This window comes from Puma concolor, chromosome A1, assembly GCF_028749965.1.
Source record: "Puma concolor isolate L17-30 chromosome A1, mPumCon1.1.hap2, whole genome shotgun sequence".
Classification (NCBI taxonomy): Eukaryota; Metazoa; Chordata; class Mammalia; order Carnivora; family Felidae; genus Puma; species Puma concolor.
This window is the reverse complement of record NC_141667.1, coordinates 54,938,574-54,962,452: the sequence shown is the minus strand read 5'-3', so window position 1 is coordinate 54,962,452 and position 23,879 is coordinate 54,938,574. Positions and strand designations below refer to the sequence as shown.

Genomic DNA, 23,879 nt, shown 5'->3' with positions numbered 1-23,879 from the left:
CACACACATAGGTAGTGAGTGTATTCTTACAGATACAGAGTGTCTGCAGAAACATACAAGGATCTGACCTACATTGGTTTCCGCCACAGATGGAAAGTCAGTAGCTAAAGAAGAATGAGAAAGGTGTTTTACTCTGAAACTTTTCAATTTCATACTTTGTGAAAGTAACAAAAAAAAATGCTTTAATTAGGTGGGTGCTTAAATTTAAGTGCCAGGCTGGCTACTTTAGAAGCATCCAGGGAAATTTTAAAACTAGATTAGCAGGCCTCAATTCCAGAAATTCTGTTTCAGTGGCTCCAGGTTAGGGGTCAGATATCTCTAAAATTTCCTAATTTGAAAATATAACATGGTTTGGGAATTGGTGTTTTAACCAAATTACCCAAACCAGATTCTCTCTAAACTAAAACTCTAAGTAATTAGGAACTTAGAAACAAATACTTTTTGTCCAATGAAGGATACGATCATAACCTAGGGAAAGGATATTCTAGAAGCGAAATCAGAAAATCTAAACCAGGGTTTGCACTGACTCTTGAGTTGAAGTCAAGGCATTTACAAGTCACTCCACCATTCTGAATCCTTATTAAGGACCAAAAATATCCTTGAGGCTAAGGTCACCTGAATACTACTTAGTATAGATAATACATTCAAATACTCTGTATTCCTCAGAAGGAACATTCTATGTAAATATGTAGCAAGATTACATAGTTATGTTTAGTTAAAAAGACAATCAGTTGGCAAAAGTAGACACAAGATCTGTAACATTCTGCATCTCAAGTGGTGAGTTCACCAGTGTTCATTATTGGTTTATAAACTTCGATAGTAACTATATTTTCTTATCTGCATCAGATTTAACACGAGAACCTAATTTTTAAAAATGCAAGCAACAAAATAACAATGAGTGTAGATGTGCGGTCCTTACATTTAAAAAGTAAATAAAAGAAAACTAAGCATTACCATGCCAGCAGTACATGTTTATTATTATTCGTGAATGGCCCCGAAGACTTACAAGGCCCATGTTTATTAGTATAACCACAGATATGAAATATCACTTAGTGACATGGAGTGAAAAGGACAGTTTTACACATATTAAAAAAATACATACACATTCACACATAGTCTCTCTGTCAAGCGCTCACCATACACTGCTACAAAAGCAGGAGGCATCAAGCTGCAGGAGTTCCAATTACACATAACTTGTTGAAACATCTCAAGCTTAAAAACTGCACTTAGGTTGCAAAAATAAAGTTTCTTTCTTCAAACATTTTGATCAGAGCTCAAGCAATGCAAATAATGAACACCAATGATTTTCATACTACTTAACACACTTTAAAACATAAAAGGGTCGACAGTTGCAAAAGTCCTGAAAATGTAGAGGTTATAGGAATGAACAATGCATTTCATCCAAGAAAAAGTCTACAGTAGATCCGTCTCATCCTGGCTCGTAAATATTTAAGAATCATAATTTAATATACTCAAAGTTAAGCCAGAATAAACAAAATGATAAACAGAAAAATCATTACTTCAAATGAGGCATTACTGCCCTTAGTTTCTTTAGACAATTTCACTAGTGCAAGAGCATCATTTACCTGAAAGATCATGAGTCACAATTAAAGAGCACTCATACAAAACTATTTCCTTTTTTCTTTAAAAAGTGCCACATACTGTACTTCTCAATTAAAAAAAAAAAAAGCAAACTGCACATACACTAATGAAAGACCGTTTGTCTCCATCTCTTGTCAATGAGGAAAGGCCAGAGTGATTCTTTGATTCCAATTCGAAATGGTGTTCGCTGGCCAATGCCCAAGGTCTCTAATTTGGAGCAGTCAAGCTGAGCATTTCTTGGACGTTGTGCTCCTAAGACAGGACTGTCAGTTATCTTTAAAGAAAAATAGAAACAAAAGTATTTGAAATAAGTAAAAAGCCCATGTTGAGGTTTTATATTCTCTATTTGACTCTGTCCTTACTGCAAATCTGTCTGATTCCTGGAAAGATATACAAATAAACAATTAAGACAATACTTTTTTCTATAAACTTCACCAGTACTCATGGGCTTCCTTGTACATGATGATTTAGAGATAAGTAACAATATAAACCACCAGCAAACATGCAAAGTGAACTTTAATTAGTACTAGAAAATAAAGTCCTTCAATATTTTTAAAGCAACAAGAAAAATTGTATCAATAATACATACTATCGTGACAGATCTGGGCTTTCAACAAGTGAGGTTTTAAAATGCCACGTACTGGGTGACTCAGTCAGTTGAGCGTCCAACTTCGGCTCAGTTCCTGATCTCACCGTTAATGGGCTCGAGCCCCGCAACGGGCTTTGTGCTGAGCGCTCAGAGCCTGGAGCCTGCTTTCGATTCTGCGTCCCCCCATCTCTGTCCCTCCCCTGCTCATGCTCTCTCAAAAGTGAATAAGCATTACAAAAACCATTTTTTTAATAAAATAAAATAAAATAAAACAAAACAAAACAAAATGCCATGTACTTACAGGTCTTAAGTGACTGCTGGGGAGATTGAAAGCATCTGCGATTGCACATGCCATTTCATACTTAGTCATCTGTTCATTGCCAGACCAGTGAAAGGTTCCTTTAATTGATGGATCCTAATAAAGACACAAGAATTCAAAATAGGATCAACTTTTTCAGCTGAGCGGAATGGTACGTGTGACAGAAAAGCTAATTTAACAGGTCCAAGAATTGAAACACATCCCTCCTTTCTGGAATGCTCTCCACAAGGTATCTAAAATCAAATTCCTATAAATATACCCAGCTAAACATGAGAAGTAATTTCTTGAATTTAGGCTTAAGAATTTTTTTTAATAAAAATATAAATGACTCCAATTTTATTTAGTGGGAATCCTAAAAATGATTACAGATTTTTATGGAAACAGGCCCATTTAATGAGTGTTTCTAATTATTCTAAGAAGCTAAAACCAAAACTGTTAAGAATCATTTTGAGGTAAGTAGTCATAACATCATTAAATACTAGTATAGTACATATTTAAAATACAAATTTTTATGTGTTAAAAAACTATAGACAAACTTATTACTATTCTAAAATAAATCAGTCTCATCTTACCATGAATACTCTATTTAGTTCCAACTTTTTCATGTCTAAAACTAACTCCCATTCTAATATCTAAAAATATTACAAATCATTCTTAAAAAGGCTGAAATTATAAATTCCTATGTAGATTCATTCTTCTTTGGCACTACACAGATCTTAAACAAAATAATTTTTTTTTAAAAGATTCTATTTTTAAGTAATCTCCACACCTAACATTGGACTCAAACTCACAACCCTGAGATCAAGAGTCACACGCTCTACAGAATGAGCCAGTCAGGTGCCCCAAACAGAGTAACGTCTTAAAGACATTAGATTATTTTGTCATCCAAAGAAAAAATACAAGTTTCTAGTCATCTTGCAATAAAAGAATGACAGACAGGGTCCACAGTATATGAGAAATCAATTCAAACACAAGAGCATAATATTTTTACTATTTATAAATATAGCCTACTACTGCAAACCACTTTTGTTTGGTCTCTTTGTCATTCTAAAAATTTTAAATAAAAACTTGCAGTTGTTTCTTTATATTATTAATTAAAAACTATTATTTAAGGGGTGCCTGGGTGGCTCAGGCAGTTAAGCATCCAACTTTGGCTCAGGTCATGATCTCGAAGTTCGTGATTTTAAGCTCCACATCCGGCTCTGCACTGGCGGTGCAAAGCCTTCTTGGGATTCTCTCTCTCTCTCTGCCCCTTCACTTGTGCGCATGTGATCTCTCTCTCTCCCAAAATAAATACATAAACTTAAAAAAAAAAAAAAAAAAACCTCAATGATTTTCCATCACTTTAAAACGAAAGAAATATTAGCAAAGAAAGCAAAAGCACTGTGACTTTCACTCAATGGTGGAAATCAGAAATTCTTCCTTCCCAAGATTCTCACCAGCATCCTCTTTTCTGCTAACTGGCGACACACAGTGGCTACATCTTTGACGTGTGTGGGGAACCTCTGCTGCCAGTGGTCCATGTTTGCAGACTTGTTACTGAACTGCACTTTATCAAACATAACAGTCACAGCACTTTCGTCAAGCTTTTCGACTTCTCCATACAAAACAGGAATTCTCAAAACAGCAGCTCCTACGAATTAATTAAAAAAAAAAATAATCTTTAAAAAAATCTTTTAAAGCTGACTGGTTCTTATCTTAAGTCCTGACATAAAATGAAAGTATTCGGATTTAAACTAGATTGTAGGAAACTTGCAATGTACCAAAATGACATATGGCTTCTCTGTAATAAGGCCCATTTAATAAATGTGATACTTTCTTTTTAATTTTTTTAAATGTTTATTTGTTTTTGACAGAGAGACAGAGCATGAGGAGGGGAGGGGCAGAGACACAGGGAGACAGAGAAGGGGAAGCAGGCTCCAGGCTCCGAGCTGTCAGCACAGAGCCCGACGCGGGGCTCGAACTCACAGACCATGAGATCACGACCTGAGCCGAAGTCAGACGCTCAACGGACTGAGCCACCCAGGCACCCCATATGTAATACTGAGTTTTTAAAGGTCTCTGTCATTTGGGGTATTTTTATATGTTATTTTCAGCAATCCTAGTAATGAAGAAATTCAATTGATCATGACAACTAAACACAGTAAGTGATCTTTGACTTATTAAAGAATAAAAAAATAAGAAATAAAATGCATTGAAGGCCATTATTAGGACAAGTGGGAAAATTCCTATATAAACAATATGTATAGTATAACATTATATTAATGTTACATTTCCTGAGTGTGATAACTACATTGTAATTATTAAGAACATTCTTGTTAAAAGATAAATGGCATAGTAAACTATTCTGGGGTAGAATTCAACCAATTCTTGAATTTCAATTCTTGAAACCACTGAGTAAGGAATTATGATATATTTAGATTTTATGTTGGTCCCTAATGAGCTGTCACAACAGACTGGATAATTAACACCTTAACTGAAAATTAACAAACTTTTTTTCAAATATTTATTTTATTTTTGAGACAGAGGTCACAAGTGGGGAGGGGCAGAGAGAGGGAGACAGAGGATCCAGAGCAGGATCCACACTGACAGCAGAGAGCCCAACACGGGGCTCAAACCCACGAACCAGGAGATCATGACTTGAGCAGAAGTTGGAAGCTTAACCAACTGAGCCATCCAGACACCCCACAAAGTATTTTTAATTAAATCAACATATTGGATAACTGTGTATGGAAATGCATTCAAGGATGATTCCTGCATGATAATTTAGAATATTAAAAAAATATATATCCTGGAAATCTATATTAGAGGATGCTTCTCAAAGACAGTACAGTCTAGGGCAGTGCAAGGAATCATTACATCAAGTACTATACAGCCACTGACAGGAAAAAGATAACCCAGAGATGATTCACTATGTATTAAAATACAAATATGGGGGGAGAACCAGGTTATAAAACAAAACCCATACATTTTTAAAAATTCACAAAAATTGCTTCCATACCTAACATCTGGTGCTTCTCTGAGGCAGCGTTATAAAAGAACTTCTGCTCTTGACTTCTTTTTAAAACCCTAAAGGGGCGCTTGCGGGTTGAGCATCCAACTTCTGATTTCAGCTCAGGTCATAATCTTGGGGTCATGGGATCAACCCTCTGTGCTGAGCTTGGAGCCTGCTTATGATTCATATTCATTCTCTCCCTCTCTCTATATATACACACATATATGTAAATATATAAAAATATCCATAAATATGTATTTGTAATTTTTAATGTAGTTTTCATTATAAAATATATAAATATATATAAAATACATAATATTTGTAACATATATAAATATATATGTGTGTAATTTTTAATGTAGTTTTTCTTGCTTCCCTTTTTCAAGTTTCAAACTTCCTTACCATATATGTAGGCCCTGAAAAGGAAGAGGGTGGTTGGTTAAGCATCCAACTTCAGCTCAGATCATGATCTCACAGTTCCTGGGTTCAAGCCCCACGTCGGGTTCTGTGCTGACAGCTTGGAGCCTGAAGCCTGCTTCAAATTCCGTGTCTCTCTCTCTCTGACCCTCCACCAACTCATGCTCTGTCTCTCTCAAAAATGAATAAACATTAAGAAAAAAAAGAGATTCTCTCTCTTTCTGCCTCTCTCCCCAACTCTAAAATAAAAAAATAAAAATAAAATAATGTCAGCTGTGCTGACAGCTCAGAGCCTGGAGCCTGCTTCGTATCCTGTCTTCCTCTCTCTCTGCCCCTCCCCGTTCAGGCTCTCTCTCTCTCAAAAATAAATACTAAAAAAAAATTTTTTTAATAAATAAAATAAATAATAAAAATAAAAACCATACAAAAAAACCCAAATACCTCAATCTAGGAGAAATGATACTGACCTGTTTTTTCAAAGTAGGTTACAAATATTTATACTATTAAGACTTCTTTTCTTTATACAATAATATATTTTTTTTAAGTAAGTTCTACGCCTAATGTGGGGCTTGAACTCACAATCCCAAGATCGAGAGTCACATGTTCTATGGACTGAGCCACCAGGTGCCCCTATAAAATGACATTTATGTATATACTGTTACTGGAAAGTCTGGAAAAATTCATAAATTCTTCATGATTTCTAAAATTCTTATTTTTCTTTTTTATTAAATACCTTCTCTTTCTCCAACGATTTATGCTCAATTTTTTTCAAAATTTAAAAAACATATTTGTTTTTTAAAATATTTTATTTATTTACTTATTTATTGAACATTTATTCATTTTTGAGAGACAGAGACCGACTTAGTGGGGGAGGGGCAGAGAGAGGGAGACACAGAATCTGAAGCAGGCTCCAGGCTCTGAGTTGTCAGCATAGCGCCCGACGCAGGGCTTGAACCCACGGGCTATGGGATCAGAACCTGAGCTGAAGTCGGCCACCCAACCGACTGAGCCACCTAGGCGCCCTAAAAAACATGTTTGTATAGATGTCATATCATTTCCTCAAAGCAATTAGAGGCTAAAGAAATTGTGTCTTACCTAAATTGTTCTCTAGGACAGCCTTTTCTCCTTCTAATTTTGTTTTGCCATACAGATTTAGGGGACTTGGTACATCTTCCTCTCTGTAAGGTGGATTTGTTCCATCAAATACATAATCTGAGCTAATGTAGATTAGAAATGCTCCAATTAAAGCTAAAAAAGAAAGACATGAAAAAAAATCATCTATTAAATTATTACACAACATTACTCTGTACTGGTATTCATAACAGCTATTCATCATATATAAAACAAATCTCTTATAAGCAATCTACAAAACTTTAATCTTTATAAATTCAGCAATTATTTAATATTTCATGAAGACTTTATAAAGTCATCATTACCTGCTTCCTTTGCTAAATTCCCAGAAGCATCCACATTAAGTTGCGAAGCAGCATCTGGCTGATTTTCAACAACATCTGGCCTTCTCTCTGCTGCACAATGTACTATGACATGGGGCTGGAAGTTAAACATTAATGTATTTTTAAACCATAAGGAATAAAACAGGGGAGCTACAGCCTTCCAACAGTAACTCAATTCATAAAAAAAAAAAGTTTGTTAAATCAACATTCCTTCAACTAAAGAATCGCTGTAATTTTTATTGTAGTTTTGTCATGCTTTCCTTTTTCAAGTTTCAAACTTCCTTAACATATACATAGGCCCTGAAAAGCAAAGAGCAATTTAGCAATCCCGAGGAAAACCAAAATCAGTGTCAACAACTATTATTTCTCAATCAAAATAAGCTTTGTCCTCTAATGTGGGTCGGAGAAAAGAGCTAACATTAATGTAATTAATATGACCTTAATACTTAATAAATCTACATTAAAGGGAGAATACAAATTTCAAATTAAATTCATAAACTCAAATCTCTTAGACTACTTAACAAATGTCAACTACCCACAAAAACTAAATTCCCAGTTCATCATTTAGTATGTCAGCTGTATACTAAACACTGTGCAAGGAACAGGGATTTCATAATCTAGTAGAAAACAACAAAAAAAGACAGATATGTAAGGAGACTATTTCAGTACGATTCTATTTCAGATAGAATGGGGGGTGCCTGGTTGGCTCAGTGGGTAGACCATGCAACTTTTGATTTTGTTGGGTTTGTGAGTTCAAGCCCCACATTGGGCCTACATCTTACTATTTTTTTTTTTTTTTAAATGTTTATTTTGGGAGAGGGAGACGGAGAAGGAAAATATGAAGGTGCAGGGGAGGGACAGGGGCAGATAGACAGACGGAGACAGAGAATTCCAAGTAGGCTCCGTGCAGCACAGACACTGACTCGGAGGCTTGAACTCATGAACCCTGAAATCAGGACCTGAGATGAAATCAAGAGTCAGATGCTTAACCAACTGAACCATCTAGGCGCTCTCTAGAACTTATTTAAAAAAACAAAACAAAACAAAACAAAACATTATGTTTTTAATTAAAGATTGAGGAATGCATGGGGCATCTACTTCCCAGAGAAGCTGAACCAAGGTTAAGATTTGGTAAAACCACTGACACACAGGGCTCATGTACAAATATACCAAATGATCTCCTTCCTCAACAACTGTTAGAGGAACCATGACCTTTGGAGTTGTTTTAAAACTTCAATGTGCATAATCCAGGGTGCTTCTTCAGATGTCCTGGTCCCCACCATAGACTTACTGAATTAAAACCTCTGGAAGTGAGACACACCTAAAGAACAAGTTCCCCAAGTGATTCTGATGCGAGTGTCTCTTGGACCATACTTCTGAAAAGAACTTTAACTCTCAATTTGATCAGACGTAGAATAGAACCTAAATTTTTTCATAACTTTTCTATGGCAATGGTTAAGAGTTATTTAACCTGAGCTTTTTTCACCTCTAAAATGGAAATGATAGTATCGATTTTGCAGTGCTGTAAGGTTTACAGATAATATTAAAAAAGCATTTGCATAGAAAGTGGTACTTAACAAGAGTACTTCACAAACATAAGCTTTTTATAAAATGCTCGTATTTCCAACTTTTGTCAACCTATGTTTCAACCTAATCTTTTCAAGGACTACATATACTTTGCATGCTTACAAAAAAAAAGTGCACTACACAACTGACCTTTGAACATGGATTTGAATTGCATGGATCCACTTATATGCTGATTTTTTTGTTGTTATTTATAAATGCAGTACTGTGTTTTAAATGTATTTTCTCTTCCTTATGATTTACTCAGTAATATTTTCTTCTCCCTAGTTTACTTTATTGTAAGAATACAGTATATAACACATATAATGTACCAAATATGTGTAATCAATTGAGTTATCTGTAAGGCTTCCAGTCAATAGTAGGCTATTAGCAGTTAAGTTTGGGGGAAGTAAAATGTTATATAGATTTTCTTTCTTTTTTTTTTTTTTTTTTAAACGTTTATTTATTATTGAAAGACAGAGAGAGTCAGAGTGTGAGCAGGGGAGGGGCAGAGGGAGAGGGAGAAACAGAATGGGAAGCAGGCTCCAGGCTCTGAGCTGTCAGCACAGAGCCCGACACGGGGCTCGAACTCACGAGCTGTGAGATCATGACCTGAGCCAAAGTTGGACACTTAACCAACTGAGCCACCCAGGTGCCCCCGTTATACAGATTTTCAATTGTGCAGGAGTCAGCATTCCTAAACCCTGCATTGTTCAAGGGTCAACTGTATATTATTGCTGCTTAGTAAGGTTACAGCTTAAGTACAGTATTTTCCTTGAGAAAAGAACAATTTCTAAATTATCCAGACAATTCTTAACATAGTTTATATATGTGCTAAAATAAACAGACTCAACCATACCTGAAAATCATGAATGATGTGATGAACCGCTTCAGAATCCAAAAGATTAACCTGTTCAAATTTTGGTCTTGCTCTTCTAAAACCACAGCCAAAGGCATGCCAATTATTCTGCTTAAATTCTTTATACACAGCTCTGCCCAGAAGCCCAGTGGCACCAGTAATCAAAACCCGCCTACTGGGGAGGTTAACTTCCTCCTAAAAAAGTGAAGAAGGATAAAGATTACTCACTTTGAAAATATTCTAAGAGATCAGTCATCATCATTGTTCACTAAATACTTTGAGTCTAAGAAGTTAGCTTCATGTCCTACATCTATTAGACAACTCTTAAGTTAGAATAAAAATCAAACTGCATAAATAATTATATCACGTATTAAAAGTGTTATTAATCCTATCCATGAAAAAGAACCCAAAATGATACTGTAAGGATATACCTAGTCAATTAAATTCCAACCCGCCCCCCTGCCTTTTTGAAAAAAAAAAAAATAAAGATTTTATTTTGGGGGCACCTGGATGGCTCAGTTAACTGCCTGACCCTTGATTTCAGCTCAGGTCATGGTATCACAGTTTGTGGGTTTGAGCCCCGCACTGGGCTCTGCACTTAGGGTAGAGCCTGCTTGGGATTCTCTCTTTCTGTCCCTCCCCTGCTTGCATGAGCACACTCTTTCTATCTCTGAAGACAAATAAACTTAAAAAGTATTTTATCTTTAAGTAATCTCTAGACCCAAGGTGAGGCTCGAACTTACAACAAGATCCAGATTCACATGTTCTACCTAATGAGCCAGCTAGGTGCCTTGATTTCTTATGTTAATAATGGAAAATCTTATTTTAATGATGAGTGATGTCAAAATGAACAAACAGCAATTTTAATTACATCCTCCAGTTTATAAAATGCACAATTAGTTTGAAGCTTACTCTTTTTTATGGCCTGATGAACTATTTGGCTGTATTCAACAATATACTCAAAAGTTGACATTTTTTGGTCTTCAGTTTGTAACCTCAACTTTTCTTTCACATTTCATTGATTTATCATATTTTGATAGGTCTGAGTTAAGGAATTCACATGTCACAGGCATTTATGTGGAGGAAAAAAAAATGTGGTCTTAATAGTAATAATATTCTGAGTTTAACCAAACCAAATATTCAATTTTAACCAATGGTTTAAATTAAACCATTTCTAAATTTAATCAGTAAATGTTCCTGAGTTAACTCTAAATTTATCTTAACAGACCTGTTAAAACTAACATAAAAGGACAGGGACACCTGAGTGGCTCAGTTTCAGGTCATGATCTTGTGGCTCCTGAGTTCCAAGTCCCACATCTGGCTCTGTGCTGTGGGTGCAGAACCTGCTTCAGATGCCCTGTCCCCCTCTCTGCGCCCCTCCCCGACTTGTGTTCACACACTCTCTCCCACTCAAAAAAATATAAAATATAAAAAAAAAAAAACTAACATGGGCGCGCCTGGGTGGCTCAGTCGGTTGAGCGTCTGACTTTGGCTCAGGTCATGATCTTGTGGTTTGTGAGTTCGAACCCCAGGTCAGGCTCTGTGCTGACAGCTCAGAGCCTGGAGCCTGATTTGGATTCTGTGTCTCCCTCTCTCTCTGCCCCTCCCCTGCTCATGCTCTGTCACCTTCTGTCTCAAAAATAAATAAAACATTAAAAAAAAAAAAAAAAAAAAACTAAAAAAAACAACCTAACAGACAAAAGGACAAAAAAATTAACACAGATGAGAAAAAAAAAATAAACTAAAATATTTTAAATTGATCTGTGTTGCTATTGTGAAAGAAAAAATTCCTTACACAATGAAATTAAAAGGAACTACCTAGAAAATAAGTTGTTTCCAAAGCAGTTTAAAAAACTTCCCTTCTTCCCAAGACGTGTAACATCAAATTTCCCAGACTCTTGAATAAAATCAACATTTACTATTTAAAAAAACCAAAACAGGGGCGCCTGGGTGGCTCAGTTGGATAGGCGTCAGACTTCGGCTCAGGTCATGATCTCATGGTTCGTGGGTTTGAGCCTCACGTAGGGCTCTGTGCTGACAGCTCAGAGCCTGGAGCCAGCTTCTGATTCTGTGCATCTGTCTCTCTTTCTCTGCCCCTCTCCTGCTTGTACTCTCTCTCTCAAAAACAAATAAGCATTAAAAAAAAATTTTATAAATAAATAAACAAACACCAACAAAGTTTTATTAGGGGTACCCAGCTGGCTCGGTTGGTACAGCATGCAACTCTTGATCTCAGGGTTGTGAGTTCAAGCCCATGTTGGACGTTGAGCCTACTTAAAAAAAAAAATTTCTTACAGTTTTATCAATTTGAGGTCTTTTTATTTCAAGTCCTGTTATAAATCATCTATTCTGAGCTGTCAAAAACTTTAAACAAGCATATAATAACTAAAGATCTTTCTTTTTTAGCCCTTATGTCAGCAGAATAACTTGGCACTATAGTTTAAAAAAAAAAAAAAAAAAGGCCACCAAAATTATCTATTTATACCATAGGAAAAACCTGAAATGAAAGGGCGGACAGAAACAGTACAAAAGGTAAATTCTTGAAGATATTTTTTCCTTAGTGCAACCAACTTCAAAACATTTTAAAAGTTGAAGTGAAATTCATCTAGGCTCTCTAGTGTAAAACTTGGCTCTAAGCCAACTGATCTATGAAAATAAGGATTTCAGCCAACAAAATATTTTCTTTGAATTTTGGCACAAAAACAGCTCTACAAAGACTGAATTGTTAAGAAGATAAAACATGCCAAGTCTAGTAGATACAATCAGAAAACCATTTACACAGAATAAATACCATAAAGATCCCTGGGAAAATATTATAAAGTGGCTATAATTTGGTTTCTTCACAGTTTCTCACTCTTTAGTACTTCACTTTATAGAAGCAAAGGAATATAGAACAGTTCTTAGGTCAGTGGTTTTTAGGCTTTACTATAGGTAAGAATCATGAGTGAGGCTTTCAGATCCAGTACATCTGAGGTAAATCCTGATAATTTACATTTCTAACAAGTTCTCAGGAACGTGCTGATGATGGTGATTTGGGAACTGTACTTTGAGAAATGTAATCTTGAACTCCAGGGAAAATCCAAGGTTTTCCTAAAGATAAATTTATCTTATTCAAACAAGCCAAAAATTGTCATCTTTCTAAAAGCAACAACAAACTTTCCTTCTCTCGTGAAAAAAGAAAAACAACAAAAAGTCAAAGAACAAGCATCACGCATTCCACAAAGGTTATTAAACAATGAATCCAGATCTCTGCATTACTGCATTGATTCTGTGAAACACACTTTTTCCTCATTTTAACATCCCTGTTAAATGAATGAAATAGAAATGCATCTTATTACTGTCCTAGACTTGCAATGTTTTTTGCTTTTTAGTGCATCTTAAAACAAGAACCCAGATGATATTGTAATCAAGTACATCTTGGATTTGATGCAATATAGTAGTATTAAATTACAAGCACAGCAAGGCTCTTTGGGAATTCAATACACTTAACTTCAAAAAAGGGATGAGGTTACGAGGTAAAAATACCACCTTATATCCTTATCCTCTGGGGTAACTTGTATGGTCCCTAGAAGAAAATATGGAAAACAGTCCATGGTACCTAGTGGTCAGATGTCAATGCTCAAGAATTTTCTTTATTAAAATAGCAGAGATCTGAAGTGCAAGCATTTCCTAAAACAAAAATGATACTGCACTATCTTGTATTTGAAAACTATTGAGTGTTATGTAAGCCTATATCATACCTTTTGATCATAAGATAACCTTGTTAAACATGTAGGGTAAGTATTTCCAAACTGAGGAATCTGAAGCCTAGAGATGTTAAAGGTTGTATGGAAAACGGGAAAGGTTGGGACCAGAACTTGCTTCTTGCTTCTATGGTCCAAGCCAAATATATACAGAGTTGCGTCTTAATCCTTTGACCTTCTATTTGACTTCATAATGATTAAATTTTAACTGTTCTGCCACAAAATATGGTATTGGGAAGTTACTGAAATCTCTATTGATCGAATTCCTCATTTGGACAAGATGACTAAGGCTCCTCATACAATTTTAACATTTTCCACATTATCCTCAACACAGAGTAGACAGAGTCTGAAAGGAGTGAAAGGAGCTTCATTTACTTAAAGTGATTTTTCCTCTTCACAGAGTTCTTTCTAGAGACTCAATGAGCACCTTCTGTCACCAGTGTAGGAGCCAAGACAAGGTTTTTCATTTGGACTGCAAATGTATTGGTTGTTAGCAAATAAAATATGCCTCACTCTGAAATTAAAAGATGCCTAACAAAAATAGCTCTTCTATTTTTGACTTTTCTCTATCAGAAATCTACCTGAAGCTTTTTAAAAGCAGTTTTATTTTATTTTCAAAAGAAAAGAAATATTCCTGTAAAAAGATTATTTTGGACTGTTACGCCATAAAATATTTTAGTCCTGCTAAACACAGAAATGTCCATACACTTCAAGGAACTCAGAATGAAGAATAAAAAGTTTTCTAGTTAACCCAAAACCACAATAAACAGCTCAAAAAAAACATCTGCCTGAAAAATCTACTTTCTTAATTTTTATTATCTTATGTGTAAAGTATCAAACATCACTTTGTTATTCTGAATATACTTGCCACACTCTGCATAAACTCTTACAAGTTCAGAACTTCAAGTGACCAGATTTATAGACATCAAAAAATTCTGTGAAAATTTAAATACATATAAATAAATGCAGAACTACCACTTTTATTATGCTACCTAATCAAGTGATAACAAACTATAGGTAATGAGATAAATGGATCTTTCCAAATGGCCACAGTACTCTGGGACAATTATTTCTACTTTAGCATACTTGCATTAACTTCCACTAAAAATGTCTTAGCAAAAGACTAACATCTAAATAGAGATCTTCTTAAGTTTTAGTGGTAAACATAGTATTTGCTATTTGGAACCTTTTCAATTTGGCAGTTTCCCATCCCCTCCCCCCCCGCCCCTCCCCATCCTCATACAACATTCCCCTGGAGGCAGATCTTTTGAGTAGACTGTACCGGACTCAAGCCTTAACTCAAGATCCCCTGAGTACCTAGGCAACACTGGTCTAACTCCTACTGTTACCCTATTACTATCCTACAAGACAGTGTAAACAGGTACCAGTGCAGTTGTCTTCTCCAACACAATATGCAAGGCAGTCCTCATTCTCACAAGTGAATTTTAATTCTGTATGTTTTGAGAAAGCAGCAAATATGTGTCAAGATTTAGCGTGGGGACACCTAGCTGGCTGAGTCTGCACAGCATACAATCTGAATCTGGGGCTGTGAGTTACAGGGCCCTGATGGATGTGCAGATTACATTCAAATAAAAAAAACAATTAAAAAAAAAGATTTAGGCTGTATCACTTTTAATGAAGGAAATCATGAAAACCTATTGAAAACCTATTTTCATTAGTCTACAGAACTCCCACTGTGAAAAAAAGATTAAGCTTTACATACACCTATGCATATATATGTAAACAATATGTAACGTTATGTGTTCAGTACTTTTAGGAGCACATAAGAACAACACGTAAATTTAACTTAACCTCCCAAATCCCAAAGTGATTAGAAACACTAACTATGCTGTATCTTGAAAGCATAAAAATTCTGCATTATCAAAAACAGCCACCTCCCATACCGTCTCTTATTTTCATAAGACATTGGTCTAGGCATTAACATTTCTTTTTATCCCCACTGCTAGATAAATTCTAGCAGTTCTGTGGATTGAATGTGGGGAGGCCTGTAATGAAATATGAGAGAGAATGGAGGAAGCGCAATACCTGGGATAGCCTCTCCCACCGTAACAACCTTCCTTTATGCAATCTCTGTAGCGGTTCAAAGCCCAAGAAAGTGAAAGAGATTTGTCGGTTCCAAGCCTACTTAATGAACTTGGGCCAAGGACTCACCCTACAAGCCTCAATTTTCTCATCTGTAAAATGGAGCAAAAATCCTCTCATAGTTATGACGATTAAATAATGCATGTCAAGTGCATAATACAGTGCCTTGCACAAAACTTAAAAGTTCAGTAAGTTGTCATCTCTAAAACTGCTATTTCTGAAAAGCCACTTTCCCCTACTTTCTCAGACATAAGAACTGGTAGGATCGAGGGATATGAACAAAGAATGAAAAAGAAATTCAGAAGGATAAAACCAAAATCGAAACAGCTCAGAAAAACGCCTCTTCGTTGCTGGGAGGGGAGACAGAAGACAAGAAAGTGAAACCAGACCTACTCCTTTCCTGCCGCAGGACTGGAAGAGCAAACACAAACGGGTGTGCGCCGAGGTAAACAAACTCGGTGGCGCCGCCCTCTCCTCCCGGAGCTAGGAAGGAGGTGCTGAGACGACTCAGGGCTGGGGGCTAGGATTGCTGCAGGATGCGCAAGGTAAACCACCCAAGCCCTCCCTCCCCCTCGACCTGGCTCGTCCCCCTCTGCACTCCCGGTTGCAAGAGACGCCCAGGTCGACTCCCTCACCTCCACTAGCCGGCAGCTCCCGGGAACAAAGTGGATAGAGAGCTCCTTCTCTCGCCCCACCATGCCCGCCGTCTTTGCGCCGCAGCCGCAGCGACCGCCACTTCCTCCAGCCCAGGATCGCCACGGGCCGCAGCTTCCTCGCCCTCGGCCCGCCTCCCTAGGTCCGGGCCGACCCCCTGTTCACTGCTTCCGGCTTCCGCCGCCAAGGCCGCGCCCGATGATTGGCCACATTCCGTGAATGCCTCCGAAAGGGGCCGGGCAGCGTCCTGTACGCAGCCAGCCCACCCCCCAACTCTTAAAGGGATACACAAAACAAAGGCCTTGGCCTTAAGCAATGAATACAAGTTTTGTTTTGGGAAAGATTGTTTATTTTATGTACTATTCTCTCTCTTAGTCTCTCTTCTTGACTAGGGAAGGATTAAATTGGATCGCCTGAGGCTTCAAGTTTGCAGACTAAGCAGTGCCTGGGAATCAACTGAGCATAAAATACGTTTAGGAGGAGAAAACCTTTTAAAGCCATGGGGTGTGTTTAGGTAAGAAGGGAAGGAGGGAGCACAGTGGACATACAGCATTAGGAATGTTTTTTACAGAGATTTAGAAAGACGAAGAATAAAAATACAAGTCCTGGCATCTGAATCATTAACAACCTCAACAACCCATTTGTCGTTCTGGGATGCTAAAATGTAGTATGTGTCAAATTCCAAATAAATCAAACTATTTTTAACTAGTTAAAAAGAAGAGGGTAAGGGGAGGAATAACTTGGGTGCCTCTTCAAAACGCAGATTCTCGGACTTTACCTGTATTTACAGAATGAAAATCTGCGGTAATATAAAACCAGGGACTCTACATTTTAGTGGATTTAACAGGAGTCAAAACCCCACCGACCACCTTTGAGAAGCATCACATTAGGAACTGCCCCGTCAGGCTACGCCAGCCTGGCCTCCGTAACCATCGTAAATTAAGGACGAAACCAAGAGACAGAGTAATGTCTGGACCTTCCACCACCTGTATGACTTCTTAAAAGTAACAAATCAGAAACAACAGCTCTAAGTGTTGAGAACGACCTCTCAGGCAACTGGTTTCCTTCCTAGCTCAAAACAGCAAAATGTCTATCAGTTGGAATGCCTGCGAAATTTACTCAGGAAAAAAAACCCGCCATAGACCCTGTAGGGTTCGCCAACATTTCACCGCTCCAATCCGAGTGTTCTTATTCAGACATACACGATACCAAAACTGAAAAGTCGCTCACAAGTGTGACCGATGCTTGGGTTTTTCTTAAAAGGGATTCTTTTCATAATCCCTTTAGTTTACTTTAGAGCCAAAGACTAAGCAGCCTTTTGAAAAAGTTTTTCTTTGTCTGAGCCCCGTGAATTTCCTTTCTGCCCAACCCCCCAACAAGAACTCATTTCTTTATTCGTGTTAACAGTCTTTTTTTTTTTTTTTTTTTTGGAACGGTGGGGGAAGAGAACCTGAGGCCCCTCGTTTTCGGAGTTTTATTTTTATGCAAGCTGCTACCCTTAATCAGTTTAGCATTATTCAGACAGTCCTTGAGAGGACTGTCCCCAGCATTAAACATTCATAATCTGCAGACAAAGAGAAAGGTGAGTATGGGTGGGAGGTAGGAGAGGCAAATTTAAGATCCTCCTAATCCTCCTCCTTTAAAAACTGGGAGATTTTTGTTTTTTTTATTTCTAGATACAACGTTGCGATGCAACCTAATTTTTCTATTAATAAAAAAAGTAAGTGTTCAATGTGAATAAGATTTCATTGCATATTAATTTTTTTTTTTTTTTTTTTTGCAGAGCAGCCTTGTGTAGAGTTAGGAACAAGAGTTTTCTCACCTACTTTTGAGAACCTGGTCTGATAGCTCCCAGGTAAAACTTGCATATAGTTCTAAAGGTATATGTTCATGTATAGTTTTTTATCATTCTCTTTAACGATGAAAGTTTCTTTGTGAACAAAAATGCCATTGTTGTAGACAATATCCAAGTTCGTGTGGTGGCTAAGTCTATAAATTTAAAGAGAGCAGCCTGGAGCTAAAAGTTATGTTAGCAGATTCAGTTCATGCTAAGACAAAGAAAGGCTGGAGCACACAATTACAGATAAAATCCTTAGTTACATAGAACCTTCACCTACATCATTGCATTTAATGTGGTAAATGAAGCTGCTGTTCTGTTTTGCATTTAATTTTTGTCAGTTAATGAGTCTTAGCTGAGCTCTCCATAACCTGGTTCCCAGGGTCAATAATTAAACTTGGTTTATTCTTCCATGTTCCAAAGTTACATGTTTTAAAGAAATGAATGACACCCCGTTTCTTTTTTTCTTCTTTTAACACACCTTTTTGGTTTTTACCATTCACTGGGATGCTTTTAAAAGAAACTAACTCCAGAATGCTTCATTTCTTGAATATCTGGCTCTTACCTGGTCCATGTCCTCCGGCATTTCAGGCATGATTCCAAAATATCTCAGGAAAACAGACTTGGGATGAGTCTCTGCCTCTCCTGCCTGGGTCTTTGTTCTGCCTGAAGAGAGCGCAGGCACGGAAAAACGTGAGCTTCAGCTTCACTCGACCTTTTAAATTAGCATTTTGATTCCAATCCCAGAATCTCATGCAGTTTTCCACATTGCAGTAAACTGGCAGCTGATTCCCCCTGGCAGTCTTGAAAATACCCAATGAGAAGTTTCATGTTTAATTGCCTGCCAAGTTAAGGTCCATTGCAAAACCATTAGGAGAACCAGTGTTGTTTTGTTGTTTTTTTTTTTTAAAGAAGAAACAAAGAAGCAAAAAAAAACTTCCTGTGAATACTTGTTGCAATTTTCTCTGGAAGAAGAAAAGCAAGAGCTCACAGATGGAAAGAAGGCAGATCATGCAATTGATTGATTCCTATTCTGAAATATTTTATTCAGTTACACATTATGGTTATTACAACAGAATCTTTGTAAAGTTTTTCAGTGTTTTTCCTCCCGGTGTCTCCTCATTAACTATTTCAAAGGACATTAAAAGGCACTGATGGTAACAGCTCCCGACAATTAAAATGCAGCAGGTCATTTCTATTAACACTGATCTGCCTTCTGACTGAGAAAATGGTAGATTGAGTAGCTTTAAGTTTGGCCAGGCATTAAGGACTTCTAGATCAGCAATTCCCAAACCTGTCTGTACCCCAGAACCTATGAAACTAAGTCATTCTGTAGGAGTTAAGTCCAATAATCTTATTTTTAACTATTTCAAGGACAATTAATATGCTCAGTTAAATTTGAACCATTGTTCTGGACTATGGTTCTGTAACAATTTAAGAACAATAAAAAAAAAATTGCCATTTAGATAGAGCTAACTATATTAACTCGTTATATTCTACACACTTAGGGCACACAGCACGTAGTAAACTCTATGAGACATGCAGAAGGTCTATAAGTAATGGAGGACTATACAATTTCTTAAAATTGATAAATTAAAATTTATCAAAATAAAAGAACTTGTACCCATCAAAAGACAATATTAACAAATAGGCAAATCACAAACTGAGGGAAAAAAATCTTGGTGCATATATCTGAACAGGATTTCTAGTCAGAATATTTAAAGTACACCTGTTGAAACTGCTTGAAAGCATGAAGTTGAAGGGCACCTGGCTGGCTGAGTTAGAGGGGCATGACTCTAGATCTGGGGTTGTGAGTTCAAGCCCCACATTGGGTGTAGAGATTACTTAAGTAACTTATTTTATTTTATTATTTTTTTCAACGTTTATTTATTTTTGGGACAGAGAGAGACAGAGCATGAACGGGGGAGGGGCAGAGAGAGAGGGAGACACAGAATCGGAAACAGGCTCCAGGCTCTGAGCCATCAGCCCAGAGCCTGACGCGGGGCTCGAACTCACGGACCGCGAGATCGTGACCTGGCTGAAGTCAGACGCTTAACCGACTGCGCCACCCAGGCGCCCCTTAAGTAACTTATTTTAAAAACGCATAAAGCTGAACAAAAATCAAAATGGCTGCATGAATGCTTCAGCAAAGCTTGATTTTAAACTGAATAACCCCTTCCCTCTCTTCCTCCAACCTTCCTTCCCTCCTCCATTCAGTAAACCTTCCCTTCTTAGCCTTTTGTTTCAGGAACCCAGTTCCACCCTGAAAACACATACACAATTCGTGTCTAAACTGGCTAGATCCTCTATTTCTCTATAAAATCCTCCAGCCTCTTTGTCTGCAGAGGGGATGGGCAGGAAGGGGGCTTGCAGTTTTTGAAAGCCATGGCCTGCTGCAGCTGCTTTTACCCTGCAAAGCAATAAAGCTATTGTTCCTCTTTATTCCAAACTCTGTCTTCATGTTAGATTTTGGATCCGAAACACAGAGGTTGGTTATTGACAACACTACAACTCAACTGTTTTTTTTTTTTTTTTTTAAATCATTTAAAAAATGAACACAATTTTGGGACACCTTGGGTGGCTCAGTCGGTTGAGTGTCCAACTCTTGGTTTTGGCTCAGGTCACGATCTCACTCACCATTCGTGGGTTCAGGCCCCACGTGGGGCTCTGCGCTGACAGTGTGGAGCCTGCTTAGAATTCTCTCCCTGCCCCCCCCAAAATAAATAAACTTAAAAAAAGGACACAGGGGCGCCTGGGTGGCGCGGTCGGTTAAGCGTCCGACTTCAGCCAGGTCACGATCTCGCGGTCCGTGAGTTCGAGCCCCGCGTCGGGCTCTGGGCTGATGGCTCGGAGCCTGGAGCCTGTTTCCGATTCTGTGTCTCCCTCTCTCTCTGCCCCTCCCCCATTCATGCTCTGTCTCTCTCTGTCCCAAAAATAAATAAAAAACGTTGAAAAAAAAATTAAAAAAAAAAAAAGGACACACTTTGAACACATACTTAACAAAGACAGAAAATTGGTCAGTAATTACATAAAAAGATGCTCAGCATATGGGAAATGCAAACTAAAATCATACTGAAATACTGTCACCGGCTAGACGCCAAGACCTGACCTTTACTACTTACCTGCTTATACCCACCGACCTTTGTCCCACATTTTTCCTTAAGCTCTTCTTTCCAGCTTATCTCTTAACTCAGGCAAAAGACCTGAAGAACAGAGTATCCCGAAACGGCAACTACCCCTCAAGCAGTATCAAATGGTAGGGCAAAGAATCTGCTGGCCCAGACCTCCAGACAAGTTTGAGCTCAACCCCCGACTCATGCCTGTGGAAATGGACCACTGAGTGATTTGTGGGGTGACTGACAGTTACCTTTACCTCATTATAATACTAAAATCTCCACCCGGCGGGGGGGGGGGGGGGGGGGGGGGCGGTAGCGGGGAACAAGCCTCATTCACAGAACACATGTATAGGCATGTTTCCTTAAGGCGCATGCACAATCTTATGCCTGCTTCTACATATGCTGATGAGGTTCTCCTTTCTACTTGCATCCTAACCCTGAATAAAAGGAATCCATTCACCCTTGCTCAGGGACTTATGGCTTTGGAATCTATTCCCTGTGATCTCCTTATTTGCTGCAAATAAAGTTTACTGTGTGTGACAACTCCACCTGGGGTGTAGCTCTTACCTGTGACTTACCAAGGATTGAATTTATGTTAGTTTGGTTACAATACCGTTACATACCTAATGGAATGGTTAAAATTTAAAAGACTGATAATATCGTATGCTAACAAGCATTTTCAGCAACTAGATTGCTCATTTATTGCTAGTGGGAGTATCAAATGATACAACCACTTTAGAAAACTCGTAATTTATTATAAAGTTGAACCCCTAACTCAGTAATTCTGTTTCTAGATGATCACCCAGGAGAAATTAAAGCATATGTACATAAAGACTTGTGCAAGAATATTCATGGCAGCTGAATTCAAAACAACCTAAAATTGGAAACAGCTCAAATATCCATTAATAGATGAATGGATAAGTAGATTATGGTATATTCATAGTACTGGTATCTTACTTAGCTATACAAAGAAACGAACTATATGAATGAAACTCAAAATCATTATGCTGAGTTAAGGCAGCTAGACACAAGAGAGTATGATTCCATATATGTGAAATTCTGAAACCAGTTGAAACTAATCTATGGTAAAAGAAACTAGCTTGGGGGGAAAGGTAGGGATTGATCGTAAAGGCCATAAATGAACTTTCCCAAATAATGGAAATATTTTATATCTTTTTTTTTTTTTACATTTTATATCTTGATAGCTTAAATTTTTTTTCATTTATTTATTTTTGAGAGACAGAGATTGAGCACAAGTGGGGGAGGGGCAGAGAGACAGAAGGAGACACAGAATCTGAAGCAGGCTCCAGGCTCTGAGCTGACAGCACAGAGCCTGATGTGGGGCTCGAACTCACAAACTGTGAGATCATGACCTGAGCCGAAGTCAGATGCTCAACCGACTGAGCCACCCAGGTGCCTCTATCTTGACAGTTTTATATCTTCAATATGCTTATCAAACTATAAGAATTATGATATGGGGGAGGCTGGCTGGCTGGCTCAGTTGGTAGAGCATGTGACTCTGATCTTAGAGTCCTGAGTTCAAGCTCTATATTGGCTGTATAGAATATTTTAAAAATTAATAATAAAAATGTTTAAAAATAAGTTGCAATAGAATTTAAAAAGAGAATTAAGAGCTGTTCATTTCACTGTATTACTATATGTAATTTATACCTCAATTTCAAAACAATATCACAGTCATATTTTGGGCATTTGGGTCACAACCTTAGATTCAGTCAACAATATCCAGGATACTAGTTTGAGGTAGTGTTAACCATTGCATTGGTAGTGTTCTCTAGGATGCAAGCTATCAGCAGAAGTGGGGTGGGGGGAGGCACAAAATGTGTTTTGTTTTGCAGGACCAGTAGTTCCTGCCAAGCAGACACCTGAGTAGGTGTTTTGCCTGGTACCCCTTGTATGAGCCATTTTGAATGAATTTGGAACACACAATTCCCCCTGAGCTGTCCTGAAGTTACCTTTAGCTCATTATAATACTAAGATCTTCTCCAATGGGTGGGGTTTTCCACCAGTTTTTGAACATACAATGTATGTTCTAACATGTTGATGTGCTAGGCATATGCAATTGAACCAGAGTACCTAAGTAATAGAATATGCATATATGTTCCTTAATGCACATGCAAGCTCCCTGCCACTGCCCCCTAATACACTGAATAAAAGCTTCCTGTACTAACCCCACAGGGAGATAATGCTTTGAGAGCTATCCACCCCCAACCCCCTCCTAACTTGTAACAAGTAACAAAAAGTTCTTTGCTTTCAAGCCTTCTTTGGATTGTGTTCCATTTCCACCCCTTGAGTTCTGTTACAGTACAAATGATGAACTAAATGGACAGTATTTAAATTTCTAAACTCATTAGGACCTAAGAAATGTAAGACTTTTTCCTTGATAGGATATGCACACTTTTTTCAAGTTTAAGAAATAGATCTCTAAATTATAATGAATGATACCCCAAGGGCAAGAGCAAGGGTTTTTGTTGCTTCTGTTTTATATCCTCCTCTTACCTCCCCACTCCTCCATTTTAATTTTTATTTATTTTTAATTTTATTTATTTATTTAGAGAGAGAGAGAGCAGGGGAGGGGCAGAAAGAGTGGGTGAGAGAGAATCCCAAGCA

At 37.6% G+C, this 23,879-nt stretch overlaps 1 protein-coding gene and 1 long non-coding RNA gene across 4 annotated transcripts in view; one reads left to right on the top strand and one right to left on the bottom strand.

Annotated features, from left to right (window-relative positions):
- Positions 1-950: 950 nt before the first annotated feature.
- MAT2B (methionine adenosyltransferase 2 non-catalytic beta subunit) lies at positions 951-18,859 on the bottom strand. 2 transcript variants are annotated; one of them, XM_025925042.2, is made up of 7 exons: positions 18,701-18,859; positions 9,799-9,993; positions 7,359-7,473; positions 7,018-7,170; positions 3,950-4,143; positions 2,493-2,606; positions 951-1,876 (listed from the first exon to the last, which is right to left on the bottom strand). In XM_025925042.2, exons 1-7 carry the CDS (start codon positions 18,728-18,730, stop codon positions 1,706-1,708), a joined length of 972 nt encoding a protein of 323 aa, XP_025780827.1. In that variant the 5' UTR covers positions 18,731-18,859; the 3' UTR covers positions 951-1,705. The 2 variants fall into 2 exon arrangements, with proteins under 2 accessions (XP_025780827.1, XP_025780826.1); XM_025925041.2 differs by lacking the exon at positions 18,701-18,859 and adding an exon at positions 16,280-16,442.
- LOC147584171 (uncharacterized) overlaps positions 16,021-23,879 on the top strand; it is a 57,580-nt gene continuing 49,721 nt past the window's right edge. Inside the window, exons 1-4 of one of the 2 annotated variants that reach the window (XR_015252471.1) lie at positions 16,022-16,189; positions 16,691-16,812; positions 17,089-17,880; positions 18,082-18,153. This is a non-coding gene — a long non-coding RNA (uncharacterized LOC147584171). Of the gene's footprint in view, positions 16,190-16,690; positions 16,813-17,088; positions 18,154-23,879 lie in introns of both variants that reach the window. The other variant, XR_015252467.1, reaches the window with a different exon arrangement.